We start from the raw sequence: 16,216 nt of genomic DNA on the forward strand, positions 1-16,216 counted from the left end.
GAAATGGCGCCCTCAGTTCCAGGGAGCCGGATCTTGGGCGCAGGAAGCTCTTCCGGGTCAGGACACAACTACTTCCGGCGCGAGGGAAAGGCCGCGACGGTACCGGCTCCTCTCTTTGCCCCGGGGGGCGGGGTTTCGAGCGGGGGGGGAGGGGGCGCGGCCCGCCAGGTTCACCACTCCGGAGCGGGGGGGTCCGGGGAGGCGGGTCCCGCCCCCTGGAAAGGCCCCCCTCCCGCCGCTCTGTGGGGGCGCAGGACCATAGACGTGGCACGGGATAGAGCGGCCTCTTCGCACAGCCTCCCTTACTCTCTGGGTGCCCCGCCTGGAGTGAAGAAGGCCTTCCTCGGATCGGGGTCCGGAAGGGATCTGGGTTTAAGGCTGCTTTGAATGTGCCGTTTCTGTTGGGATTACCTGTGTGTTTCTAAACAGAACATGCATTGATAGATGATGGTGGTGATCATAATAATAATAATAATAATTAATAATAATTTATTATTTCTACCCCACCCACCTGGCCAGGTTTCCCCAGCCACTCTGGGCGGCTCCCAACAGAGCACTAAAAACAGAATAAAACTCCAAACATTTAAACCACCCCTAAACAGGGCTGCCTTCCGATGTCTTCTAAAAGTCTGGTGCAGTCTTCCTCGTCTTATGTCTGCTTCGTGTTAGTTTCTTTCAGGTTACATCCTGCGGTGACCCAAAAGTACCAGAAAGGGTTACTTCTGGGTTTCACTGATCTCGCATGCGCAGACGCGCCAAATGACATCATGCGCAGAAGCGGCGAATCACAACCTGTGCGTGCGCAGATGCGCCGCTGCGGGTTGTGCTCTTTTCATGTTGCGTACGGGCCTCCGGAATGGATCCCATTCACAACCAGAATTACCACTGTAATTGTTTTATTTTCTTGACATCTGATGGGAGATAGATAGGGACATATATAATACATGTACGTTAAAGGTAAAGGGACGTCTGACCATTAGGTCCCGTCGTGGCCAACTCTGGGGTTGCGGTGCTCATCTCGCTTTATTGGCCGAGGGAGCCGGTGTACAGCTTCCGGGTCACGTGGCCAGCATGACTGAACCGCTTTTGGCGAACCGTTTACCTTCCCGCCGGAGCGGTACCTATTTATCTACTTGCACTTTGACGTGCTTTCGAACTGCTAGGTTGGCAGGAGCAGGGACTGAGCAACGGCAGCTCACTCCATCGCGGGGATTCGAACCGCCATCCTTCTGATCAGCAAGTCCTAGGCTCTGTGGTTCAACCCACAGCACCATACATGTACATACAGAGTTTTCATTCGATTAACACTTATTTGTGTTTGTTTTTCTCTTCCCCATATGTTTTCAGCTGCTCTTATGTTATCTGTAAGCTGCCCTGAGTCAGGGGAAGAGGCAGAGTACACATTAATTATTATTACTATTTCCTGCTTTTCAGCACTGCAGGGCGCAACATTAATGAAGCCATAGTGAAATAACATTCCCCTCTTTCGCCTTCCCTTCTGCAGAGTCTCCTTGCGATGGTCGGCTTCTCCCTGGAAGCCCAGAAGCGCTTAGCGGCCGACATCACCCGCGTCCTCTCCCTCTACGGCTTCATTGTGGATGCCTACATCATCGTGAGTCAGCCCCCATCTCCACCGCTGTGGGGCAGAAAGGGATCTGGGGAAAGGTGGCACCCTGGCCTCCTCACCGGGATCTGCATGATGAGCAGGGTGCGGGTCCTGGGCTTTCCCCGGAAGAATCTGGGAGGGGTTGGGATGTTCCCCATCTCTCAACTCTTTGCAAGGCTGCAGGCACACCATATATTTAAAGAACCCTGGGAACTATAGTTTCCCACATTGAACTACACTTCCCAGCACTCTTAACAAACTGCATTTCCCGGGGAGGGGGGCAAGAAGCACGCAACTGTAACCCTGTTCCACCCCACCCTCTTTCTTCCCTGCTAGGAGTTTTTCACAGACAATCTGTGGGGCAGCCTCCCGCCGTCCTGGCAGGCCGCCCTGGCTGACCTCCAGCCCCCACAGCTGGCCGCCCTCCTGCTGGAAAACAGACACACCAGAGAGGAAGAAGCCAGGTAGGGTCGAGGGTGTTGTGGGTCTCCTTGGGCAGCCTCAAGGGTGCTTCTTCGGAAATGGGTGCATTTGAACCCGCCTTGTATGAACAGAGGGCCAAAGGGATGCAGGGCTCCCAGCGGAGCACTTTTCTCACGGTTTGAAAACACAGAAGCTGTGTTGTGAATTTAATTTTCTGTCCCTCCCCTGCCATTAAAGACGAATGAGAACATGGGTGGTTTTGAGACTCCACGTTACCTGCCACCGCTTGTCTCCCTCCCTCGCCCCCCCCCCCCAGGTACAGCTCGGTCTGGCCACTCTCCCTGCTGGCCTTCAAAGCCTCTGCCCACACCCTGGCATTCCCCAGGAGGCCCGGCGGCTGGGCCGGCAAGTCCACGGAAGCCGGGAGGCCGGAAGAGTTCCGGGACAACCAGTGCCAGAGCTCCAGGCTCCCGCCGCTTTTCCGGAAACACGTCAAGCCCAAGAAGCAGCACGAGATCCGTCGGCTGGGGCAGGTACGGCTGAGCTGGGGAGGGAGGGCGGCTCGAGTCAGCGAGCCCAGCTGCGTGTCACCAAGGAGGCAAGAACTGCTACCCCCACTGCCAGGCCCAGCCCTGTTCTCACTTGTTCCTTTCACATCCAGCCCAGGGTGGCAAACGCACCACTACCGGAAAGCATTCTCAAAACAGGGCATTTGTTTTCTACCAAAAAGGGATTTGGGGGTCACCAGGAACACACGTCAGATAGAATCATAGAATCATAGAGTTGGAAGAGGCCACAAGGGCCATCGAGTCCAACCCCCTGCCAAGCCTGAGTACAGACAAAGGTCTTTTTTTAAAAAAAATTATTTAATCATTTGTCAATACAAACAACAACTGCAAAAGACACATACAACAAAATCCATATTAACAATAATAACACAATTTGACAATTCAGATTTGAATACACTGATATACCTATGAATACACCTTTTTAACAATATTTTCCCACCTCTCTTTCCTGCCCCCACCTCCCGCCATTATCCGCCTTATTGCTTAAATATTCATTCCAGATTTCTTCCTATTTATCCATTCTTAATTTGTGTCGACATGCAGTTGTTCGGATGTAGCTAATCTGTCCATAGTATCAATCCATGTTGAACTCACTCCTGAAAGCCAATTACGAGGGAGGCGGGCACAACTCCCAAGGGAGGGTATTCCACAAACAGGAAGCCACCACTGAAAAGGCCCTGCTATGAGTCAGTGCCAACCAGGCCCAGAATAAGACCTCCACAGCCTGTCAGAGGGTCCAAGCAAGGCATCTGCTTCGGGGGGGGGGGGTGTTGCCAGAGCTGCTGCGGGTCACTGCAGGAACTACTGCTGTGCTTCTGATGCCCCTGTGGCCCTGCCCAGCAGCGTTTCCTTCGCATGCTCCCTTCCACCTCCTCCTCCAGCCACACCTGGTTTCCTCTCCTGCTGCTGCTGCCCATCCTCCTCCTCTCCCTCTCCTGGGAAGCAGCCACTGCCCCTTGCTGAAGCCACCAGAGGGTCCCTCTACCTGGGGGGCAGCTCCACAGGGGCCTCCCTGACTCCCGTTTCCCCCGCAGATGGTGAAACGGCTGAGTGAGCTCACGGGGTGCCGCCAGGTGGTTGACGTGGGCGCTGGCCAGGTAAACAGGGATGGAGGAGGCTTCAGGTTGCTCTTCCTTTTCGGAGTCTCGCAAAGCCTGTTTTATTTACAGTGTCTTCTCCCCCCTTTCCCCCAGGGCCACCTCTCTCGCTTCCTGGCCTTCGACCTGGGCCTCTCCGTCACCGCCATCGAGGGAGACCCCCGGCTGGTCGCCCAGGCTGCCAAGTTTGACCAGGAGCTGGTGCAGGCGCTGAGGAAAGAGGGGGCTAAGCGAGGAGGGCAGGTGAGGAGGCGGAACGTCAGGGGTGGGGAGGGGATGTGGTGTGTTGCAGAGGGTCCTGGCTTCCTGAGGAGGGGGCGGGGGCCAGTCCCTCAGGTCCAAGCCATGGCAGGCAGCTTCCTCAGGCACTTGGTGGATTCCCACTTGGCAGGGGGTTGACTAGATGACTCTTGGGGGTCCCTTCCAGCTTCTGTGAGCCACACGCCCTCCACTTAATGCCCTCTCCTTCTCCTTCAACCTCCATGGATCTCCCGGCCAGAATCCCTGGAGCTGAGCCTTCTAGGCCTCTATCTTGAACACAAGCTCATCTGCGGTTCCTGCATTGCAGGGGGTTAGACTAGATGGCCCTTAGGGTCCCTTCCAACTGAAAATATCTGGGGGAACTCCTGTAGCTGACATCAGAAGCGAGGAGGAGTATTTTCAGGGGAGCAAGGAAGAGGGTGCGGGCTGTACGTAGGCATGTTGGCCTAGGACCCACGTACCTACAGGACTGCCTCTCCTCGTCTGCCCCATGGAGGACCTTAAGGTCCACAAATAACAACACCTTGGAGGTCCCAAGTCACAAGGTGGTTAGACTGGTCTCAACTAGGACCAGGGCCTTTTCAGTGCTGGCCCCAACTTGGTGGAACGCTCTGTCACAAGAGACCAGGGCCCTGTGGGACTTGACATCTTTCCGCAGGGCCTGCAAGACGGAGCTGTTCCACCAGGCCTTTGGCTTGGACTCGGTCTGACCCTTATGTCTTCCCTCCCCTTATGGTCTTGATCTATGGGCTACTATTAAAATGAGGCTGCTTTTTAAATTGCATTTTAACCTGTATTTTAAATTGGGTTGTTTCCCCCCCCCCATTATAATTTTACTGGTGTTAGCTGCCCTGAGCTCAGCTTTGGACGGGGAGGGCGGGGTATAAATAAAATTTATTATTATTATTATGTCCACCAGAGGGACCTTGAGGAGCCGGCCAAGGGACAGAGGAGCCAATCCCAGCCCTGTGTGGAGATGCTGCCAGTGGGGATGGAGCCTGTGGTCTCCCGCATGCAAAGCAGGCTCCGTCCCACTGAGCCACAGCCCTTCTTTTCAAATTAAAGTAGGACACTAGTCCTCATGGTTTATGAAAAAATGGTTGAAATAGGAACACACCTTGTTCAGAGCCATATACCTTTGTTCTGGGAGCTCAGCAGGTTGGGGGGGGGCTGGCCCAAACCCCTCCTAGTCCCCAGGCAGGGGTCCTGGCCTCACCCAGCCCCTCCCTGGTTCTCCTGCCGGGTGACACCTTCTCCCTCTTCTCCTCCCGGCAGGTCCCCAGCGGCATATCTCTGGAGGGGCCGCGGCATGTGGCTGGCTGGGTGGATCCTGGGGCGCCGTGGACCGAATTCTGGCAACTGCTGCAGCACCCAGAAGTGGAGGAGCGTGGCCCTGCGGTGGATGGAGGCAGCCTTGGGACAGCAGGAGTGGATCCTGGGGGAGAGGACCTCCCAGGCCCCCCGGGATGTGGGGCCAGCAGCGCCCCCGCCTGCCACACCCCCAGGGGGCGCCAGCTGCTCCTGACGGGACTCCACGCCTGCGGTGACCTGAGCGTGGCCCTCCTGCGCCACTTCGCCCGCTGCCCCCACGTGGCGGGCATCACCTCCGTGGCCTGCTGCTACATGAAGCTCACCACGGCAGAAGCCCCCGTCCTGCCAGGGCCTGGGCCCCCGCCCTGCCCCACAGAGCCCGGCTACCCCCTGAGCGCCTGGGTCTCCGCCCTGCCCGGCCACCGGCTCTCCTACAAGGCCCGCGAGGGGGCCTGCCACGCCCTCGAGGAGTACGCCCGGCGGCTCAAGGGCCACAGCGCCGCCCTCAGGACCCACTGCTTCCGCGCGGCCTTGGAGACGGTGATCCGGGCTGCTGACCCGGCCAAGAAGCGCCTGGGGGTGCAGACCATCGCCAAGGCCCACCAGCTCACCTTTGGCGAGTGAGTGAGCCCAGGGGGCGGCGAGCGCCAGGCCAGGCAGCTCCACTGGAGAGGGTTGGGATAGATGGTCTTTGGGGGTCCCACACAAGTCTCTGCTTCCATGAGTCAGTTAAAGCTGTGGCTCCAAATGTCCCCGAGGATTTTGGAGGTGGGGGTGGAGGACAGCCCTGTGTGGACATGGGGTGGGGTCACAGCAAAGGTTGGCCCCAGAAACCAAGGCGCTGCCAATAAGCAGCCATGAGCGTTATTAGCTGTGATTCCAGAAATGCTGGATGACCTTTGGGAGGCCCCTTAAATAATATGATGTAATAATAATTTATTATTTCTACCCCGCCCATCTGGCTGGGTTTCCCCAGCCACTCTGGGCAGCTTCCAAGATTTGGGGGGAAATGTGCAATTAATTGTAACTGTTTTGTACAGTGGTACCTCGGGTTAAGTACTTAATTGGTTCTGGAGGTCCATTCTTAACCTGAAACTGTTCTTAACCTGAAGCACCACTTTAGCTATTGGGGCCTCCTGCTGCCGTTGCGCGATTTCTGTTCTCATCCTGAAGCAAAGTTCTTAACCCGAGGTGCTATTTCTGGGTTAGCAGAGTCTGTAACCTGAAGCGTATGTAACCCAATGTACCACTGTGCTTTTTATCCTATACAGTGGTACCTCAGGTTACACACACTTCAGGTTACATACACTTCAGGTTACAGACTCCGCTAACCCAGAAATAGTTCCTCTTTGCTTCAGGATGAGAACTGAAATTGTGCTCCGGCAGCAGGAGGCCCCATTAGCTAACGTAGTGCTTCAGGTTAAGAACAGTTTCAGGTTAAGAACAAAATAAAAAAATTCCTTCCAGTAGCACCTTAAAGACCAACTAAGTTAGTTCTTGGTATGAGCTTTTGTGTGCATGCACACTTCTTCAGATACACAAAAGCTCATACCAAGAACTAACTTAGTTGGTCTTTAAGGTGCTACTGGAAGGAATTTTTTTATTTTGACTATGGCAGACCAACATGGCTACCTATCTGTAACTGGAACCAGGTTAAGAACAGACCTCCAGAACGAATTAAGTTCTTAACCCGAGGTACCACTTTACAAAGTTTGCAGTTCTACAGTTCTAATGGGTGTGGAAACCAAAAGGAACCCCCAAAACGGGGCAGAGGTGGGTGGGAGGGATTTCCCTGAGGCCTTTTGCCCTTCAGCCCAAGTGCGGGGGCTCAGCACGGCTCTCTCTCTCTCTCTCTCTCTCCTCTAGGTACGCCCGCTTGGGGCTGGAGAGGGTGGGGCTGGACCCTCACGCGACGAGGCTGGAGCCTGGCCCCCTGCAGGCGCTGCTGGCCCAGGAGGGGAAAGTGGTGGCCTTCTTCAGCCTGGCCCTCCTGCTGGCCCCCCTGGTGGAGACGCTGCTGCTTCTGGACAGGATGATCTTCCTGCAGGAGGAAGGTAAGCGGGGGGGGGGGGTTCCCCAGCCACCATTCCTGCGCTGAAGGGGGGTGGGCCAGATGGCCTTTGGAAGTCCCTTCCAACTCTGCGATTCCACGAACGAGCACCAGAGGTGGACATCAACCCCGCAGGCCCTGTGGGAACTCCCTGCCCTACTGAGGAAGGAAGGGCCCTGCTCCAAGCAGCCTTCCCCACACCTGCCACCCCCCCGAATGTTGCCCCAAGCACTGCCAGGACCCTCACCGGGCTCTCCTCCCCAAACAGGGTTCCACTGCCAGCTGCTCCCGCTCTTTGACCCCGCCTTCTCCCCCCGCAACCTGGTGCTGGTGGCGGCCAAGACCCCTCTGGGCTCCGCTCTCTTGGACGTGGCAGCGGAAGACTGAAGAGGACCGCTTGGGGATGTCTGGACCCACACACCCTGCCCCACACCGCAGGAAGCCAGAGAACAGGAAAAAGCAGGGCGTGGGCACTCTGGACACCTGGATTCAGCCACAAAGGGGGCTCCTGCTCCCATCATCCCTGGCCAGGTAGGGGTCAGAGGGGGTGGAAGAGATCTGGAGAGGTTTTCCCCTTCCCATCTGCGCCATGGAGGCAAACAGGCTCCCAGAAGAGGCATGGAGATGTGAACAGCCTGACACCCTCCTCCTTGGCCCCCTCCTCAGCAAGGAAATGCAGAGGAAGGCAAAAGACCCTCACCCACCACCAAGTCCAGCTGAGGAACAGACTCTCCCAGGACTTTAAGAGCGGCAGAAAGCAGCTGGGAAGGGAGGACTTCCGGAAATTCCAGTTACTCATAAATTTCACAAGTGTCTGGGCTGCTCATTTCCATCGTTTTCTGTGTTTTTTCCATGCACTGGGGCATTTTATGTATTGTAACTTTGCCACTGTTTTTATTCATTTGTTGAATGTTTTTTAATTTATTAACATAACTGTTGAGAGAGATTTCTGATTACCTGCTATTTTCAGAATGAGTTTCACCATGTACTATTGTGTCGCTGTTCTATTATTACCATGTGCAGTGGATGCTCAGGTTGCGAACGTGATCCATGCGGGATGCACATTCGCAACCCGCAGCAGCGCGTCTGCACACTCGCAGGTTGCAATTCGGCACTTCTGCGCATGCGTGACCGCCGAAACCCGGAAGTAACACATTCCGGTACTTCCGGCGGTCTGTAACCCAAAAAAACACAACCTGAAGCATCTGTAACCCGAGGTATGACTGTACTATTTTATTCTTGACTATTACCTTCGTTTGATACAATTTGTTTATCCGAAAGTCCTATCCTTTATTATGACCTTTTCCACCTTGGATCAGATTGTTCCGTAGACGTGTGACCTTTGCTTCTACGGCTTATAAACTGCTTCATGGGAGTAACGATACAGTTAGATGGTATAGCCAGGTTTGCCAGAGGAGAACGGCCACCTCCACAGACACAAAGCCACACTCAGATTCCGGTTTAGGGGGCCCTTTATCAGGAGGCAACAGCCCCCATCTCAGCCTCCTCCTCCATCTCCTCCCAAAGCTGAGAGTCTTTTGGGGTCCAGGCAGCGAGGCACAGATCTGCGGGACGAAAGGCCTCAATACCAGTAGGACTTCCTGAAGCGGCGTGTCTCCACAATACCCATGAGCTCCATGATCTCCTCCTGGAACGTCTTCAAGGAAGGGACGTAGGTCTTCTCCAGGGCGTCCTCAACAGACGTGTCCTTGGGGCAGTCTTCAGCAGCAAGGCAGGGGGGAAAGGAGGAGAAGAGAAAACGGGGTGCAGGCAATTAGGAGGCTGGGTGTGTTTTTTAATGCTATGGTGCAGGTTCTGTAAACCCAGAACCAAGTTTCTAGTCCACATGACAGAGGACAGCTCAGAACCAAGGCAGGGTCCACCTGAGGCAACAGGTGAACAGATTCCCTTTTCCCCACAGAAATCCACTCCATGCCAGCTCCACTCCCAAACGCAAGAGCCACTCACCTGTCCATTGTTCTGGGATGATGCCATCATCTCTCTGCTCCAAGGGCTTCGGGATGATCCTGCCGGTCCGGAGGGAGACGCGGACCCTCTCTCCTTCCTCCGTGTAGCGCCATTCCACCTCGGTGGGCAGCCTGGGGGGGCAAAGGGAAGACGAGAAGGAAAAGGGGGGCCCAGGGAGAGTCCAACGGGGATGGGGAAGTGGGGTTTGGGGGGGCGTGTTTGAAAGCAAGCTCAAGCTGAATTTCAGCATCTGCTAAAAACATTCTTGCTTAAGCCACCCAGATGCTTCAGAAGTTGGTGTGGGTTTAAATTTTCTGCATGCTGTAATTTTTAACAATTGAGCGACATATAGTTTTACGAAATATAAATAACTAAACTTAGTCCGTGGATCAATCATCAAGCTGCTCAACAACAATAATACAAATATCAGTGCTATTTTTCTGGGGGTGCTCAAGGTTACGCAGTACCAGCACCTTTTTTCTAGAAGAAAAGCACTCAATGATAATAATAATAATAATTTTATTATTAATACCCTGCCCACCTGGCTGGGTTGCATTTGATGCCTCGCTTAAAAACACCAAAGTCTGCAGTCTTTGATTATATGGCCCACGGGGAAAATAAGTCCCCAGGTGTTCTCTTATCTTTGGACACTTGAGAAATATATTTTTATGCCCCAACTTATTTCTGTGATCTAACTTGTTCAAAACTATTTTTAAGATTGTGTTTTAATCGCTGGAAACGGCCCTGGGACCTTGGGGTGAAGGCCAGTTAAATAATAATAATAATAATAATAATAATAATAATAATAATAATAATAATAATAAACAAACTACGATGGAAGGCTAAAAAGGGTTTTCCTCTTCTTCCAGCGAACAAGCCTGCTGTTTAGAGGCTTTTAGAACATTCAGCAGTTTAGAAAAGCTCTTAAATAAACGAAGGGGAGCCTAACCTCTGGAAACGAATCCACGGTGCTTTCAGGGGGAAGCCGTTCACCCCCCGCAGATCATGGGATCACAGAATCATCAAGTTTGGAGGGACCCAAAGTGCCATCTAGTCTATGGGTAGGCAAACTAAGGCCCGGAGGCCGGATCTGGCCCAATTGCTTTCTAAATCCGACCTGCAGACGGTCCAGGAATCAGCCTGTTTTTACATGAGCAGAATGTGTCCTTTTATTTAAAATGCATCTCTGGGTTTTTGGGGGGGCATAGGAATTCCTTCATTTATTTTCCCCCAAAAAAATATAGCCCAGCCCCCCACAAGGTCTGAGGGACAGTGGACCGGACCCCTGCTGCTGGAAAAGTTTGCTGGCCCCTGAAGTCCAACCCTTGGCCACGCAGGGATCACAAGCAACGAATTCAGGAATGGTGATCAAGGGGCAAATTCTTAGTATCGCCCTGCCCCCTTACCTGTCAGTGGGGTCGACCAGGGACAGCCAGTTGATCAGCAGTGGACCCTCACTGGCCATGTACATCCCACCGTAGGCGCTGGACTTGCCCGTGTATCGGTAGTGCTACCGGGAAGGGGAGGGAAGGAATAATAATAATAATTTATAATTTATACCCCACCCATCTGGCTGGGCTTCCCCAGCCACTCTGGGCAGCTTCCAACAAAATATTAAAATACTGTAATGCATCAAACATTAAAAGCTTCCCTAAAGAGGGCTGCCTTCAGATGTCTTCTAAAAGTCTGGTAGTTGTTGTTCTCTTTGACATCTGCTGGGAGGGCGTTCCACAGGGCAGGGGCCACCACCGAGAAGGCTGAGCCAAAGAGCACATAAGGGTCTCAGTGTGCCAAAGCCCCCAGAACACCCCACTTCTCTCCTGGGGGGGGGAGCCCAAGGGCACCACCATCATCATCATCACTTACCACATTCAGGCCCTCCAGGACGACCCAGTTCCGCTCTCGGATCACCTGGGAGACCATCCCCTGCTTGCCCACGTCCTTCCCCTTCAGGATCTGAACCTGAAAGGAAGAGAGAAAGGGATGGGGGGTGGAAGGGAAGACCCCCGGTTGGGTCGGCTGCCCCATTTGGGGGCAGGCAAGGGACCGTCCAGGATCCTGACCTCCGGCCGGGAGGAGAGACCCGCCTGCCTTGCAGGAATGGCCAGTGGGCCAAGCTCGAAGGACCGCAATAGTCTCTTCAGCCAGGCAGAGTTTTGCCACCTTATTTATTAGGGTTATTGCTATCAGGCAGGTGCCCTTTGGAACTCCCTGCCTGTTGACGGCAGGCAGGCAGCTTCGCTGTATCCTTTTCAGTCCCTGCTAGAAAAACATTCTCGTTCAGGCAAGGCTACTTAGCAAGCTGGTGTGAGTTTTAATTTGTTTTAACTTTTGGGACGTCTTAAATTATTGTTGCCAATTGCGTTAATTTTATTGCCTTGCCTCTTTTTTAATAAACCATGATGAGGTGGTTGTATTTACAACCCACCAGGGTATAAATTTTAGGAAATAAACATTCTCCATCTGTTGTCTGCTTTTCTCATAGAGTAACCCAAACCACCTCACTCTAAAAGCCCCAGGGAAGAGCTTTGCTCAGTGCCTAAAATCAGGTAAATGTGTCACCAGGGACGGGGGCGCTGCCAAAGCGAGTGAAACAGACAAAGGGGTAGCTGAGAGCAGGTTGAGACCTCACCGTGTCGCCCTTGAAGAACTTCCAGTCCTCGTCTTTGATGGGCTCCACGGGGATCTTCTTCCGCCAGACCCACGGAGGGTTCTTGGCCTTGTCGGCGACTGAGCCGGGCCGGTTCATGCCATAGCGGTAGCCGGGGTGCGGCTTGAATTTCTCCGCCGCGGCAAAGAGGACGGAGAGCCTCATGGTCCCTGCGAGGAAAGGGAGGCTCAGGGAGGTCAGTCAGTCCGTTGTGGGTTTTTAAAATACCGTATTTTTTGCACCATAACACTCACTTTTTTCCTCCTAGAAAGTAAGGGGAACTGTCTGTGCGTGTTATGGAGGAAATGCCTACGGGTGGCATGCCTACGGATTTCCCTCCTCTAAAAACTACATGCGTGTTATGGTCGGGTGCATGTTATAGAGCGAAAAATACGGTACTTTTATTTTGTAGTACATATAATACATATAACATTACAAGTACATATACCGTATTTTTCGCACTATAGGACGCACTTTTTCCCCTCCAAAAATGAAGGGGAAATGTGTGTGCGTCCTATGGTGCGAATGCAGGCTTTTGCTGAAGCCTGGAGAGCGAGAGGGGTCCGTGCGCACCGACCCCTCTCGCTCTCCAGGCTTCAGGAAGCTATCCCAAGTCTTGCAAGCCCGGCGGGATGTACCGCGGGCTCGCAAGGCTTGCGGGCAGCAGCCTGCACCCAAAAGCTGGGGACAGCGGGGAGGCGCAGAGCCGCCACCCCGCTATTCCCCGACCTGATCTGGAGGCTGGCGGGGGGAGAAGCAAGCCTGCTTCTCCCCCCCACCAGCCCCACAACCTCCAGATCAGGTCGTGGAAAAGCGGGATGGCGGCGCTCCGCTATCCCGCTTTTCCCCGACCTGATCGGGAGGCTGGCGGGGGGAGAAGCAAGCCTGCTTCTCCCCCCCCCACATCCCCACAACCTCCAGATCAGGTCGGGGAAAAGCGGGATGGCGGCGCTCCGCTATCCCGCTTTCCCCCGACCTGATCGGGAGGCTGGGGGAGGGAGAAGCAAGCCTGCTTCTCCCCCCCACCAGCCCCACAACCTCCAGATCAGGTCGTGGAAAAGCGGGATGGCGGCGCTCCGCTATCCCGCTTTTCCCCGACCTGATCGGGAGGCTGGGGGAGGGAGAAGCAAGCCTGCTTCTCCCCCCCACCAGCCCCACAACCTCCAGATCAGGTCGTGGAAAAGCGGGATGGCGGCGCTCCGCTATCCCGCTTTCCCCCGACCTGATCGGGAGGCTGGGGGAGGGAGAAGCAAGCCTGCTTCTCCCCCCCACCAGCCCCACAACCTCCAGATCAGGTCGTGGAAAAGCGGGATGGCGGCGCTCCGCTATCCCGCTTTCCCCCGACCTGATCGGGAGGCTGGCGGGGGGAGAAGCAAGCCTGCTTCTCCCCCCCCACATCCCCACAACCTCCAGATCAGGTCGGGGAAAAGCGGGATGGCGGCGCTCCGCTATCCCGCTTTCCCCCGACCTGATCGGGAGGCTGGGGGAGGGAGAAGCAAGCCTGCTTCTCCCCCCCCCACCATCCCCACAACCTCCCGGCTTCAGGAGAGCCCCACCGCCAGCCCCACAAGCTCGGGGGACAGCGGGAGAGGCGCAGCGCGCCATCCCGCTGTCTCCCGACATGGTTTGGAGGCTGGCGGAAGGCTTCCTCCTCCCCCAGCCCCGCAAGTTCCCAGAGCGATGCCAAAGCATGGCTCTGGGTCCCGTTCTGGGGGTGGGGGAAGCTCGGGCTTCCCCGCCCCAGCCCCGCGCCTGGCGGGGGGGGGATAAATTTTTTTTGCCTTTATTTCCCCCCCCCCAATCTAGGTGCGTCCTATGGACCGGTGCGTCCAATAGTCCGAAAAATACGGTAAATAGAGACAACCAAAATTACAAAAGAAAATTCCTTAATAATAGTAATGGGGGAAAACTAAAAAAACTACAAAAAAATATCAAAGTACATGGCATAAAACATATGCCACTATGGGAAAGGAGAAGGAAAGGAAAAAGAAAAAAAAGAAGGGGAGCCGGCCCTGCACCATTGGGGGGCAGAGCACAGCCCCAGGGTCTTGCAGCCCTCAACAGCCCCTCTCTTCCTCCCTGAATTTCCCTGGTCCTCCTTGAGGACTAGAACCTTGAAAGCGAACATTAAATTGGCTTTTCTTCCCCCCATTATGTTTTTACTGTAATTTTACTGGTGTTAGCTGCCCTGAGCCCGACTCTGGCCAGGGAGGGCGGGGTATAAGTAAAATTTATTATTAGTATAATCATAGAGTTGGAATAGACCCCAAGGGCCATCGAGTCCAACCCCCTGCCAAGCAGGAAACACCATCAGAGCACTCCTGACATATGGTTGTCAAGCCTCTGCTTAAAGACCTCCAAAGTAGGAGACTCCACCACACTCCTTGGCAGCAAATTCCACTGTCGAACAGCTCTTACTGTCAGGAAGTTCTTCCTAATGTTTAGGTGGAATCTTCTTTCTTGTAGTTTGGATCCATTGCTCCGTGTCCGCTTCTCTGGAGCAGCAGAAAACAACCTTTCTCCCTCCTCTATGTGACATCCTTTTATATATTTGAACATGGCTATCATATCACCCCTTAACCTCCTCTTCTCCAGGCTAAACATGCCCAGCTCCCTTAGCCGTTCCTCATAAGGCATCGTTTCCAGGCCTTTGACCATTTTGGTTGCCCTCCTCTGGACACGTTCCAGTTTGTCAGTGTCCTTCTTGAACTGTGGTGCCCAGAACTGGACACAGTACTCCAGGTGAGGTCTGACCAGAGCAGAATACAGTGGCGCTATTACTTCCCTTGATCTAGATGCTATACTCCTATTGATGCAGCCCAGAATTGCATTGGCTTTTTTAGCTGCCGCGTCACACTGTTGGCTCATGTCAAGTTTGTGGTCAACCAAGACTCCTAGATCCTTTTCACATGTACTGCTCTCAAGCCAGGTGTCACCCATCTTGTAGTTGTGCCTCTCATTTTTTTTGCCCAAGTGCAATACTTTACATTTCTCCCTGTTAAAATTCATCTTGTTGGTTTTGGCCCAGTTCTCTAATCTGTCAAGGTCGTTTTGAAGTGTGATCCAAGCCCCAGGGTCTTGCAGCCCTCGACAGCCCCTCTCCTCCTCCCTGAATTTCCCCGCTCCTCCTTGAGGACTAGAACCTTGAAAGCCAACTCCCGAGGAGGGCAGCCCCCCTCCCGACCCCCCACCCCACCCCTGCTACCCACTTGCACCCCGGACCCTGGCCTCAGGGCCCCCTCTGCTCCCCCCCCCCCCGTTTTGCAGGGCAGAAGAAGGTGCCCCCCCAAATCCCTCCTGCCCCACGCGCTCCCTCCCCCAACTCACCTTCTGCCTCGCAGCCTCGCCGGGAAGACTGCGCACGCGCAAAGGGAGGCGGAAAGGGGCGGGGCCGGCGCGGTGCATTCTGGGACTTGTAGTAATCCGGGAGGGAGGAAAACAGCTGTTTGCAGAAGGAAGTGGAAGGAGCCAGGTGCGCTTTGCATCTGGGAGGCGCAGGTGGAGGTTTCTTTTAGGGATGGCGTTTCGTGAGGCTCCTTTCTTTCTTTCTTTCTTTCTTTCTTTTTAATAAGATTTATTAACTGGACAATCAAATACAATCACATGTCAATAATGAACCCGAAAAGAAGAGGGGGAAAAGGCAGATGAAATTAATGGAACTATGCAGAATTAGATAAAATGACAGGGAGGATCCGAAACCTGCGGGACCAGAGAGTCTCAGAGGACAGGAGTAAATAGCAGAACTATTTGAGAAGCAATTGTAATAAACAGATCACGCTAGTAGGACTATGCTAAATATTGCAGAGAGGATTATGAAGAGAATTGTTAGTTAAGGGAAATTAAAAGTTATAGAGAAATTAAGAAATGTAGATTAAGTGATAAAGACTGGAAAATCTTCAGGTACCAAAAAGAATGGAGCAAATTTATGGTCTGTGTAAGTGAGAACTGTAGAAATCTGAAGACGTTAGCAGGACTGAAATAAATCTTATGTCACGGTTTAGTCTTTTACTAATGAAACTGTGAATTAAAGATTGGAATAAGAAAACCTGCGGGAGGGAAGGAGCGAAGTCAATGGCTCTATGGAGCATAAAGTAAGATAGATGTAAAAATATTTGATATATTTGTTTGTTGGTGTATCTAAAATGAAACTTAATAAAAAGCATATTCAAAAAAAGAAAAATCTTCAGATATAAGAATCAAAGGCTGGGTGCCCTTCCAGCCGCAGAGACTCCCTCCCGCCATTCTGGCACATGGCCCCTGGAGGGTCACCCGGTGTGGCTT

The 16,216-nt window shown here is 53.6% G+C and overlaps 2 protein-coding genes and 1 long non-coding RNA gene across 5 annotated transcripts in view; 1 reads left to right on the plus strand and 2 right to left on the minus strand.

The window, feature by feature from the left end:
• The window catches only part of LOC308575385, a 47,059-nt gene that overhangs the window by 2,457 nt on the left and 28,386 nt on the right, over positions 1 to 16,216 (minus strand). The window lies entirely within an intron of this gene.
• LOC308575115 (methyltransferase-like protein 25B) lies at positions 83 to 9,311 on the plus strand. 3 transcript variants are annotated; one of them, XR_014002701.1, is made up of 10 exons: positions 488 to 632; positions 1,505 to 1,612; positions 1,943 to 2,070; positions 2,346 to 2,562; positions 3,633 to 3,695; positions 3,792 to 3,938; positions 5,232 to 5,887; positions 7,134 to 7,321; positions 7,586 to 7,848; positions 9,239 to 9,311. XR_014002701.1 is itself a non-coding variant. In XM_081173622.1 (9 exons), exons 2-9 carry the CDS (start codon positions 1,517 to 1,519, stop codon positions 7,702 to 7,704), a joined length of 1,614 nt encoding a protein of 537 aa, XP_081029748.1. In that variant the 5' UTR covers positions 83 to 99; positions 1,505 to 1,516; the 3' UTR covers positions 7,705 to 8,597. The 3 variants fall into 3 exon arrangements, 2 of the variants coding, with proteins under 2 accessions (XP_081029748.1, XP_081029747.1); XM_081173622.1 differs by lacking the exons at positions 488 to 632; positions 9,239 to 9,311 and adding an exon at positions 83 to 99 and having other exon boundaries at positions 7,586 to 8,597; XM_081173621.1 differs by lacking the exon at positions 9,239 to 9,311 and having other exon boundaries at positions 600 to 632; positions 7,586 to 8,597.
• Positions 8,526 to 15,427, minus strand: LOC308575284 (large ribosomal subunit protein uL24m-like). The gene is made up of 6 exons (XM_081173952.1): positions 15,263 to 15,427; positions 11,918 to 12,105; positions 11,152 to 11,247; positions 10,692 to 10,795; positions 9,286 to 9,416; positions 8,526 to 9,036 (listed from the first exon to the last, which is right to left on the minus strand). The coding sequence occupies exons 2-6, from the start codon at positions 12,098 to 12,100 to the stop codon at positions 8,900 to 8,902; spliced, it is 651 nt and encodes a 216-aa protein (XP_081030078.1). The 5' UTR covers positions 12,101 to 12,105; positions 15,263 to 15,427; the 3' UTR covers positions 8,526 to 8,899.

The sequence above is a fragment of the Podarcis bocagei genome (genome assembly GCF_964188305.1).
Source record: "Podarcis bocagei genome assembly, chromosome: 16".
NCBI lineage: Eukaryota > Metazoa > Chordata > Lepidosauria > Squamata > Lacertidae > Podarcis > Podarcis bocagei.

Coding starts and splice junctions, on each gene's coding strand:
- LOC308575115 (XM_081173621.1), top strand. Junction 3,939..5,231: donor GGGCTAAGCGAGGAGGGCAG/GTGAGGAGGCGG, acceptor TCCTCCCGGCAG/GTCCCCAGCGGCATATCTCT. Junction 7,322..7,585: donor GATCTTCCTGCAGGAGGAAG/GTAAGCGGGGGG, acceptor CTCCCCAAACAG/GGTTCCACTGCCAGCTGCTC.
- LOC308575284 (XM_081173952.1), bottom strand. CDS start 12,100: ATGAGGCTCTCCGTCCTCTTTGCCGCGGCGGAGAAATTCAAGCCGCAC. Junction 9,417..10,691: donor CTGGTCGACCCCACTGACAG/GTAAGGGGGCAG, acceptor TTGCCCCCCCAG/GCTGCCCACCGAGGTGGAAT. Junction 9,037..9,285: donor CATCCCAGAACAATGGACAG/GTGAGTGGCTCT, acceptor TTGCTGCTGAAG/ACTGCCCCAAGGACACGTCT.